Source organism: Cyanistes caeruleus, unplaced genomic scaffold, assembly GCF_971803275.1.
Source record: "Cyanistes caeruleus unplaced genomic scaffold, bCyaCae1.hap1.1 HAP1_SCAFFOLD_105, whole genome shotgun sequence".
In the NCBI taxonomy this organism is placed as follows: Eukaryota; Metazoa; Chordata; class Aves; order Passeriformes; family Paridae; genus Cyanistes; species Cyanistes caeruleus.
The window spans coordinates 200,612-211,898 of record NW_028255906.1 but is presented as its reverse complement, the minus strand read 5'-3'; the positions used below and the strand labels follow the sequence as shown (position 1 = coordinate 211,898).

Here is an 11,287-nt window from a genome sequence, read left to right as displayed (position 1 = left end):
TTAAGCCCTAAGGCTGGGAATTTCTTTGTCTCTTGGTTTGCTGGCTGTGAAAGGTAACTGAGCTCCAGCTGGCTTCCCGTCCCCGGCCCAGCCCATGCGGCCCGGGCAGGGGCTGGGCTGGGCCTGCCGCGGCTCCCGGCCGGGAGATGGGGCCTGCGGGGCTTGCCCCGGGCTCTGGCCGGGCCAGGCCGCTCCCTGGCTCGGCTGCACTTTTTGCTGCGACTGAATTCACCACAGACTGCCCAGGAAAGAAAGAAAAAGCTCTTGAGCTGCGGCGGGCTGAGACAGTGACCACACTCTCCAGAGCAGCCATGAAGAATCTTCCAGCGCACACAGCTCCAGCCGCTGCTCCGGCAGAGATCACAGAACCATCTACAAAGCCTGGGCAAGATTTTAACCTTTTCATTACCCAGATGAGACTTGCAGATTAATCCTTTTACCCAGAGAGAGAAAAAGAGAGGAATCAACATGTAAAGAGACTTCATAAACTATAAGAGACAGTAAAGGAAAGAATTAAGCTTCAGAAGAGGTGGAGAATAAGGAGATGCTTTAATTAAACTGAAATATTTTTCTGTTTAAGCTATGGAGATGGACAATAGTGTCCTGAAAAAACTCCTTTAATTCATGACAGAGTATATTGGGAGGAATGGAGTGTTCAAAGGGTGGATTTTGGGCAAAAGGTGGAGTAATTGTGATACAGTGAGGTGCTGGAACACAGAGGGGAGAAGTAATAGTTGAAGATTTGAGGCCTTGAGAGGCAAAGAGAAAACTTCTGTTTCCAGGGAAGCTCACAGAGACAGATGAAGAGAACTTTTGCCTTTGAATAACTCATCCTTAAAATGCCATCCCTAGACTCATTGACCCATACACACCTCAGAGTGATGTGAAATGGGAGGAGTGAACTGCTGACAGGATTTCTGGGCAGCTGGCATGGCAGAAATAGAAAACTATAACAGAAATAATTTTCCTGTGAAAAACTCCACAAATTAGCAGAAGAAGACTTCTGTTTCTCTACAAAGACTGATGAAAAGACTCTAGCAGGAATTAGGACATTTTAAACACCAAAGTTCCAAGGTTTTTTGTCTCTATGTTGCCATGTGAACAAGGGAATGGTTCGGTAGTGGGGGAAAAAAGGGTTTTCTGGAGGTTTATTCTGGTGTTCTTATTCTTGTAGTTTGTTAATAAAATTTCTTTATTCCTTTTAAGTTTTAAGCCTGTATTTCTCCTGCTCTAATCCATATCTCACAGCAAAAAATAAGTGAGTTTTCTAGTAATTTTTTAGTTACTGCCTCTAAAACATGACATTTATTGGATGCATTAGCCGGAAAAATGAAATTAGCAAATCTAAACCATTACAAAAGAAACTCCTCAAAATTCCAGGAAAATGCCAAAAAATTCCTTAAATCTTCTCAAAACATTACCAAATTCCAGAGACATCTCACAAAATGACCACAAATATCCACAAAATTCAAGAAAAATCCCACAAAATTCTTGAAAAGCACCACAAAATTCCTTAAATCTATTCAAAACCCTACCAAATTCCAGAAACATCCCACAAAATCTGTAGAAATGTCCACAAAATTGCAAAAAACTCCCACAAAATTCCCTGAATCTTCTCAAAACCCTACCAAATTCCAGAAACATCTCACAAAATCTCCACTGATTTCCCCAAAATCTAAACAAAATTCCTCAAAATTTCCACAAATTTTCACTAAATTTTAGAGAAATTCTACCATATTCCAGAAAAATCCCAGAAAATGTTCACAAAATACAGGAAAAACCACACAAAATTCCCTATATCATCCCAAAACCCAACCAAATACCTGAAACATCTCACAAAATCTCCACAAATTTCCAGAAAATCTAAGAAAAGTCCCTCAAAATACTTCAGGTCTCCTACAAGTCCAACAAAATTCTGGAAAAGCTCCACAAAATTCCAGAAAAATTCCACAAAATTCCCTTAATCATCTCAAAACCTTACCAAATTCAAGAAATATCTCACAAAATTGCCACAAATGTCCAGCAAATTCAAGAAAAATCCCACAAAATTCCTTAAATCTTCTCAAAACATTACAAAATTTCAGTGACATCTCACAAAATGTCTACAAATGTTCACAAAGTTCAAGAAATATCCCAGATTTCCCTGAATCTCATCAATATCCCACAAAATTCTACAAAAAAAATCCACAAAATTCCAGAAATGTCCCACACAATTCCAGTAAAATCTGATGAAATTGTTAGAGATCTGGAACATACATCATCACACAATGATTATATGAAGGTGCTTTATTGAAGAGCTCTGGGTGTCAGGGGTACACAGACCCAAATCTGACCCATCTTGGTTTGAGTTGAACATGTTTTATACTCTATCGTTATACAACTTACATATTAATTATTAAACTTACATTGTTCTATTGTATGCATTGTTTTTACCCAAACATGTATTTCTCGTGATCCCACCTCAACCCCCTAACATTGTTCCTCATGTTCTTTAAACAATAATTATATCTAATCACATCTAACAATTCTATCATTTATCATATATTGATTACACAGATGCAGTTTCACATGATCTTTAGCAAGCACAAGGCCTAACATTTCCCCGGGCCTACTTTTCCCAGGGCTTGCCAAGCCTAACTTCCTTTCTGAGTTCCCGAACTTCCTAAGATTTTAAAATGTTTTACGATCACCTCCAGACACAAGGAGTCCTGTCTGAACAGTCACAAAGCTACATCTATTTTTAATTTTAACTTTTATAAATTTTTCCAGAGCCTGCTGGCTGTGTTCAAGGTTTTCTCCCTATTTCCTCCCTAGTGCACATTCTACAGAAACTCTGCTTTTACATCCTTTTGCATTGATTAAAGTTACCTGCAATGACCAGTCAATCCAAACCCTGGGGAAACTTGAACTTCAATGTGTACCCACGCAAAATATCTGCCTCCCACATCTGAAGCCATGAGCTGCCAAGTACTGTCCCCACTGTCATACCCTGTCCCCTGGAGGTGTGCTGATGCCATTTCAAAGGGGTTGCCAATGAAAACAAGTTTGAATATTTTGGTAGGTTCCACATTGGCATTAAAATCCTTGACTAGAAAAATCACAAGTCAAGATTTCTAGGATTCTTCCATACCAAAGTTGTCATTCTCACCCTGGATTTTAGAGTGTCTGAACAGTCAGACAAGGTTTTAGTTTTACACCCTACAGACAAAGTCCCTGCTGTTCGGCGATCCCATTCCATCAGCATATAGTCCTGATGATTCCTTTAGGCAGGAGCAGCAAAGGCAAGAATGAGCCAAACAAGCTGTTCCTGTGTTCTCATGTCCTGCACAGCAGTAACTGGGAATTCAAGAATGGATTCAGGAGACAATGGGTGCACAGGGAGCCACCAAGACTTTGGGATGCTGAAATGGACCAGCCTGGTGCCTGTGCCCGGGCTGCACCGTGCTGAGCTCCAACTGGACAATCTAACAAGGGTTGAATGGACACACCATGGGCCACTGGAGACTCCTACTCCTAGTTCTGTGAGCTACACTATTCACCTGTCATTCACCAGATGATTTTTTCATCTTTGCTTGAAATCCAGGAGAGGAAAAGGTCAACATGGAAAAGTGTTCTCCCAATTCTAGTGACACCTGTGCCTGCACACCACCTGTGCCCATGGCAGGGTGCTTGGAGACTGCATGATGTTGATGATACTTTGCAACACCAAGTGCTCAGGGATTCTGGGATTGCCCAAGTGGAGAGCAAAACTGAGCCGTGTAAGTCCCTACTTCTTTTCAGCGCATGCTGCTTCTTCCTTTGTTCCAAGCAAGTCCAGGATTTGGTTTCATGTGTCTTTAAGGTGCCTGGACAGATGAGAGGGAGGGCAGCTGCCCCATCAGACACACTCTCTCTCTCTCTCTCTCTCTCTCTCTCTCTCACTCAGGATGGTGCCAGTGCCGCTGCCTTGGGACACCTGAGTGTGGAAGGCGAGCTCGGCCTCAAGCACGGCCATCCAAGCCAGTCACAGGCACAGGCTGCAGCTGAAGCTGGCAAGCGTTGCTGTGAGGCTGCAAGTGAAGAGAAAGCCATTGTGGCCAACTCTGCTGAAGCCTTTTGCCAAAGCAAAGGCAATTGTGCCCACAGCCTCCCCCTGTTTGGCACCCGGCTGCTGCGGACGCCTCAGTGCGCAGGTGCCGACGTTGGGGCTGCTGCTGTTCCTGGGCACACTCTGCTGCTGTTTCTGTGGGCTCCAGAGCCGCTTGGGCAGCAGCCACTGGGCAGCCCTGCTGGAGGAGACATCGCCACCCTCCCCATGGTGGCAGCAGCTCTGTGGACCCCGAGCTCTGTGTCAGGGGGGCCTTGGTCACAACAGCGTGGCCTGGGCAGCCGTGAGGGCCCGGGCTGGCCGCCAGCCCTGCCTCTGCCCACTGCCCCTTCCTGGAGGCACCCAGTGGCCGTGGCCTGGCAGCACCCCCTGCCCTCCATGTCCCCAGCCAGCCCAGCCTGGGCACCTCGGGCTGTCCCCACCCTCCCGCTGGGGTGGTGTCCCAGCCTCCAGGCCTTCTGCTGCAGGCCTGGGGGACATTTTGGGGCAGCACCGGAGCAGCCGGGTGTCAGGGACCAGGCGGCTGCCCGGGGGCTGCTTATGGCCTCTGACACCCAATTCCTCAGGGCTTCCCACCACCCCGGCTCCTCCAGGGCCTTCTGTCCCCTTGGAACCTCCTGCCACCCACTCCCTCACACATCCCCCTCGTGCCTTCCCACTGCCTTGTCCCGTCTGGGCCTCCGCAGCCCCTCATCCCTTCATGGCCTCCCAGCACCCCGTGCCCTCAGGGGCTCCCCCAGCCTGGCCCGGCAGCAGCGCCGCAGCCCCACAGGAGCTCCAGCAGCTCCTCAGCCATCACGGCAGCAACACACGGGCAGCAGGACACAGATGGCGCTTCCTGCCTGCCACAGGGCTTGTCGCTTCAGCACAACCACCAAAGGCCAAGGGGCTTCTGGCCATTTCCCCTGCTCCACTGCATGCCCCAGCAGGTTGCTGAACACAAGAACCCTTTTCCCTCTCTTCCCCTATGCCCCACACACCCTGGGCAGCAAAAGAAAGGTCTTGGGACTCTTGTGGTTTATAACATATCCTATATTATTTACATACTAGATGGAAACGAAACAAAGAACAATCTCTATGAAACAAAAACTAACAGATGGCCCATGTGGCCCCAGAAGACAGAGCCTCTCAGCCCTAACATATCCTACATTATTTACATAGTAAAAAGAAGACAAAAAAGGAAAAGAACAACCCTTATGAAATAAAAAATCCTGGCTGGCCCATGTGGCCCCAGAAGACAGAGCCTCTCAGGTCAGCTCTGAGTACATCTCCAGCAGTGCAGCCAGCCCAGGCCCGACAGACGAGGCCGTGTCCTCCATGCCCTGAGGATTTGGTCTTGCATCCTCTGGAGAATGGAGTAACGGGCACTCTGGATGGCCCGGAGGACATACAGCGTCTCAAGTGCCAGGTCTGACACGGCACCGCTTCTGTCCTCCGTCAGGCGTTCGAGGGCTGCAAGAGAGACGAACAGAGCCACGGTCACACCCCAGAGCTGTGGGGGCCCAGCGAGAGCCCCCTGCCAGGGCCATGCCAGCTGGCTCTTGCCTTGGCCAGGAGGGAGCAGGGACCAAGGGGGTCAGCCCGAAGCTGCTGACCAAAAATGCCCCACGTGGCCCTGAAATCTCACTGTGCTCTGCCCACGCCGCCCCTCATCGGGACAGGGAGCAGAGCCCTCCACAGCCAGGCCAGGGCTTGCAGCTGCCCCCGACAGCCACCGCTGTCAGCCCGCTGCCCTGGCTCACCTCTGCACAACACCTGGAGCTCTGCCTGCTGCCCCCTCAGCTGCTCCCCGGCCATCCCTGAGAACACAGAGCCTGTCAGGGTCCCAGCAACACAGCTCCCTGCCAGCGGCGCTGCCAGCCCTGTGGCCACACGGCCTCCTGCCCCGGCAGGGCTCAGCCCGGGCCCTTGCCGCATCCTGACTCAGCCCAAGGGCACGGCTGCCAGAGGCCGGCAGCAGCAGCCCCGAGGGCAGCCGGGGCTCCAGGGCGCCGGGCCCGGGTGCCGCTGCCGGGGCAGCAACCGGGGCTGGGGCCGAGCTGCGGCGGGGCGGGGAGGGAGCCCGGGCTCGAGACTCACCGATGACCCTGATGGCCGCCGCTCGCAGGGTCTCCTGTGGGTCCTGCAGGTACTGCAGGGCCCGACGCAGGTGCTCGGCCAAGGGGATCCTGTGGTCTGCCAGCTGGAGAGAGCGGCAGGAGGGAAGGGTTGGCGCGGGCTCTGCCCTTCGGCCGGGCGCTGCTGCCTGTGACCAGCCCCGGCCTCCCGTGCCCGGCCAGCCCTGAGGCCCGGCCAGCAGCCGCTGGCGCCGGGCTCTGGAGGGGGCAGAGGGCCGGCTGCTGCCCGGGGAGCCGCGGTGCCGGCCCGGCCCGCAGCCCCGCTCGGCTGGGGCTCCATCGGCACCCGGCTCGGGGCCACAGGCGGCTGGAGAAGAAGCCGTGCGGCCCCCGGCTGCAGCAGTGGGCAGGGGCACAGCTGCCAGCCCCACACACTGAGCACCGGGGCCTGGGGGCTTCCGTAGCCTGAGGCTGGGACTTCCAAGCTGTCCTTACCACGAGCTTGGCAAACTTCCACAGCTTCTCCTTCCTCACAGCTTTTTCCAGGTCTGGCCTCTTCAGGAAGTCAGCCGCGCGAAGGAGCGTTGTCCGAGAGGCCTGGGGAGCAGCAGAGAGCCGCAAATGGCCCCACAAGGCAGGGCACAGGAGTGTCCCAGTGCCAAGGGCTGGAGGAGGCTGCAGCCTGCAAGCCTGCGTCAGGGCAGGAGGCAGCTGAGCCCCCTGCCAAGGCGCAGCAGCAGCCCAGGAGTCCTCACCTCTGCCACATGCCGATTCTCATCTTGGCAGTGGAAAAAGAGTGGGAGCAGGCTCTGGTACACTCGTTCCTTCAGGGGCTTTCTTCCTTCTTCTTCTGCCGAAGACATCACTCTTCGAAGGAGAGACATGGAGAGCAGCTGCACGTGGCTATCAGGCTGTATGAAAGGAAGGAAGGAAAAATGACCTTATCATTGGCTTCTTATGGCCCACATTGGTGCAGGCCTGCAAATGCACAGGGCACAAAGTGTCCGGGCAGCAGGCAGTGGCTGTGGCTGGGGCACAGAGCCTTACATTGTCCAGGAGTTTCAGGAGCGGCTCAGCCAGCTGCAGGGCCCTGCGCCAGGATATTGGGATGTCTTCTTTCAGGAAAATATGGCTCAGGAGAGCAATGCTCATCCTGGCAACGTCACTGTCCAAGTCCCACAGGAGGTGCACTAGTCTTCCTGTCAGGCTCTGAATTCTTTCGGCCTGTGCAGAACACAAGGGTGTGAAAGCCCGGGCAGCTGCCGCAGGGCCCAGAGGCCAAAGGGCTGTCCCAAAGCACTCGGGCAGCTGAAGCAGGAGGCAGGAGAGCTGGGAGGAGCTGCCTCAGCGCCCAAGGCAAAGGCCAGCCAAGGCCAAGTGACAGCATTGCCCAGCCTCATGCTGCCCACACGGCTTCAGCTGCTGCCCCCTTCTCACCATGGAGGGATGGTCCTTTAGCAGGAGGAGAGCCCTGAGCACCTGGTGATGCATCTCTGTGGAGTTGTACCACAGGTACTTATACAAGATATCCATTAGGCTGTCACCACAGTCACTCAAGTCCAGGCAATCTAGGAGCTGAAAGGCACAGGGCAGTGAGAGGGGAGCTGGCCGGCAGGAGCCTGGAAGTGCGCAGGGCTGGGCCCAGGCAGTAGCACAGGGCGGCGGGTGCCATCCCAGGCAGCTGTGGCTATGCCAGGGGACAGGGCTGGCAGGGAGCTGAGCGAGGTAGTGCTGGCCATCAGGCTCACCTCCACAAGGAATGCCATGGCAGAGACATCCCAGAGTGGCAACGGTTTGCTGAGCACCTCAAGCAGGTAGCTTAAGATGCTTTTGCACAAGTGGATGGATGCACGGCGCATTACCCTGGAAGGCGGAAAATGGCAGAAAGAGTCTCAGCAAGGGTGCGAAAAACCTCTCCCAGGACTGATGGACACAGTTGTCCTATTGCCCCAGCACCCTGTGAGGCGATTTGGGCCCTTGAGATGTGGCTGCTCCTGGACAGGTTCCTCTCGCAGCCTTTTGCAGTCTCCTTGGCCATCCCTCGGTGACGAGGCCCTCAGGCCCATGGCCACGGGGACTGTGGGGGGCATCCCGGGCATGGGGCACAAATGTCAGAGGCAGTGGGGAGAAGGGGGGCTCACCTGGCCAGCAGACCCACGGCATAGTGGTGGGTGTCAGCACAGAGCAGCGTGTCCCAGCCACTCTTGCGTTCCATTGCCACCACCACATGCTCCAAGTGGAGACTGCAGAGCAGGGCCTTCAGGGTCTGCACTGCAAACCTGTGTGCACAGCAAAGCCCAGGTGACGCTGGGAGCGCTGGCTCTGAGGCTGGGGAAGTGGCAGGGACAGGAGGAGTGGCATGGAGCACCTGTTGGGGCTGGTGGAGAGGCCGTGTTGCTCCTGGCATTCCTTCCAGAAGGTATGGACGTCCTCTGTCATATACAAAGTACTGAAGTATGTTTGGAAGAGGAGATGCACAAAGAGGCGGGGGAAATAGACTGTGAGGATCTGTGGGCAACAGGGCCCCTGGAGGATCTTCCACATCACCAGAGTTGCCTGCAGAGGACAAAGCAGCCTGAGACAGCGCTCAGTGCCGGGGCGTCCGTGTGGCAGGGCCTGAGCGTGGCAGGGAGAGGCAGGGGGAGACGCAGGGGGAGCAGCGGGCCTGGTGGCCCTGAAGCTGCCCCTAGGCCAGGTTTGTGGCCAGTGCCTGAAGCAGGGAGATGCAGTGGGGGAAGGAGGCAACAGAGTTGCTGGAGAGGCGGCCGGCCTTGCAGTGAGCAAAGGCCAGCTCCAGAAACTCACAGTCAGGGAAAAGACAGCCGTCTTGTCCCCATCAGAGGTGCCCAGGTTTTTCTGCGGCCAGCTCCCCACCACATTGATGAGGAGCGGTGTCACTTCCTCTGAAATCCAGGGCGAGAGCAAGATGGTCGTCCACATGGCCATAGCAGCTCTGCGGGGTCAGACACAGCACCGTGGGCTGGGCAGCAGCGGGGAGCTGAGCTGGCCGCCAGTTCTGCCTGTGCCCACTGGCCCTGAGCGACAGCAGCAGCCAGGCAGCCCAGCCCTGTGGGGACAGGCCCCTGAGGGGCAGGCTGGCAGCACGGCAGCGGGCTCGGGGGCCGACTTTGTAGCAGGGCTGGCAAAGGGAGCAGCCAGAGGGCCCTGGAACTCTGTGTTGCTCACAGCCCTGGGCCGGGCTGTACAGGGTGATGGGCTGGGGAGCCCTGAGGCCTCAGGGCAGCTGGGCCCCATACCTGTCACACGTTGGGGCCACCCGCAGGAGAGTGATGGCCACATCATCGGGCTCTGCCTCGGCCACTTGCATCAGGGCCCAGTCCATCCTGTGCTCAGCAGCCTCATTGGCCATGAGCCACTGGTGGATGTACCTCACCACGGCGGGCACCTGGAGAAGGCACAGGGAGACTTGGAATGCTAGCAGAGGGAGTCAGCAATGTGCCCAGCTTCTTCCCCAGACAAGTGTTTCTCTTCCACCATGCTGCCATGGCCTCAAAAGCTTCAAGTGAGCATCAGGCGTGGCTTGGGAAAGCCAAGCAATTGCTGGAGGATCAAAGGCTGGCCACAGGCTGCTTACTTGCTCTGGATTGAAAAGAGCCGTCTCTACAAGCAGATCCAGCTGGGCAGCGCTGCTCTGTTCTACCAAGACCTCTGAGGATGCTTTGACCTCAGTGTCCATAGGTCTGGTGTCTTCCTTGCCAATTCTCTTGATGTATTGGTAAAGAAACTGTAGGAGAAGGGCAGGAAGGCAGGGAAGTTGCATGGAGTGCTCCAAGTGCGGTGCTGGGCTGAGCAGTGCCAGCAGGCCCAGCGCAGGTGGGGATGGCTGCAGGTACCTGCGCTGCTCTGCGGAAGCGGCCACGGGCGGTGTCCTGCTCTTGTGTGCCGTCCATGGCTGCATCTGGCAAAGAGCAGCCAGAGCTGAGGGGCTGCGGGAGAGGCCGGAGAGCACAGCCCAGCCCTGCGTTCCCCAGGCAGGGACAGTCCCGGGATGCCCCAGGGGATGCAGCACGGCCACTGCTGCGGGGGCAGCCCCAGCCCCTTTTTTGTGCTGTCCATGGGTGTGTCTCCACAGGACAGTGTGGGATGGGATGAGATGGGATGCAATGGGATGGGATGGGGCCAAGATGGCCGCAGGCACCAGCCCTGTGGCCCAGCTCTGCCACTCACCCTCCTCCAGTGGCTGCAACTGCTGCACCTCTTCGGTCTCTGGTGCTGGGGCAGCTCCAGGGCCTTCTTCCTCTTCTTCCTCTTCCTCCTCCACCCAGGCCAGCTTGGGCACTCTTGGGGGTCGCTGCTCCGTATCTTCTTCCAGACTCTCCAATCCTTTCCATAGGAACAGCACCAGGGGATGGCATGGCATGGAATGGGATGGGGCCAAGCTGGCAACAGGCACTAGCCCTAAGGCCGAGCTCTGCAACTCACCCTCCTGTGGTGCCTGGAACTCCTGCACCTCTTCAGACTCCTGTGCCAGGACAGCTCCAGAGCCTTCTTCTTCCTGCTCCTCAAGCCAGGCCAACTTGGGCACTCGTGGGGGTCGCTGCTCCATGGCAGTGACTGGATTTCTGGCTACTTGAAGGAGAGATGGCTCGGAAAAGCTCGGAGTCAGCAAGTCCTGCAGTCGTGCCTGGAAGGCACCTGCAAGACTCAAGTCCTGGCAAGATTGCAAGACAGCGAGTCCTGCACTTGGGTCTTGAGGGCTCCTTCCACAAGGACAGGAGGCTCCTCGACAGGGACTGTGGTCTGGTCTCAAGGGCAGAGACTGCAGGGATGGGCGACACCTCGGAAAAGCTCCGGGTCACCAAGTCCCACGGTCTGCCCTCAAGAGAACCTTAAGAAGGAAGGCTCAGCAAGGCCACAGGTCAGCAAGACCTGTGGTCTGGCCTCGAGGTCACCTGTAGTAATAGTGCTTCAGAAAAGCTCCAGGTCCGACACTAAGGAGTGCGCTGTGCGGGGGCTCCTCACAGCACCGCTCTGGCGCGTCCTGACCCGTCGCGTGCACCGAGCACTGTGGCGTGGCCCTGTCACTGCCAGCTCCTATGGCAGCACGTGTCACAAAGGGCCCTTTGACATCTGCTCCCGTTGCCACCATCCCACGGTGATCGTGCTGCAGCGTGTCACAAAG

General features: G+C 55.3%; 1 protein-coding gene across 1 annotated transcript; it reads right to left on the bottom strand.

Moving 5' to 3' along the window:
• Positions 1-5,101: 5,101 nt before the first annotated feature.
• LOC147646256 (maestro heat-like repeat-containing protein family member 7) lies at positions 5,102-11,233 on the bottom strand. The gene is made up of 16 exons (XM_086873708.1): positions 10,588-11,233; positions 10,333-10,488; positions 9,999-10,063; positions 9,740-9,889; positions 9,402-9,550; positions 8,950-9,097; positions 8,513-8,700; positions 8,286-8,423; positions 7,893-8,007; positions 7,582-7,719; positions 7,192-7,368; positions 6,900-7,055; positions 6,640-6,741; positions 6,167-6,269; positions 5,830-5,886; positions 5,102-5,539 (listed from the first exon to the last, which is right to left on the bottom strand). The coding sequence occupies exons 1-16, from the start codon at positions 10,709-10,711 to the stop codon at positions 5,340-5,342; spliced, it is 2,166 nt and encodes a 721-aa protein (XP_086729834.1). The 5' UTR covers positions 10,712-11,233; the 3' UTR covers positions 5,102-5,339.
• Between the last annotated feature and the right edge of the window lie 54 nt (positions 11,234-11,287).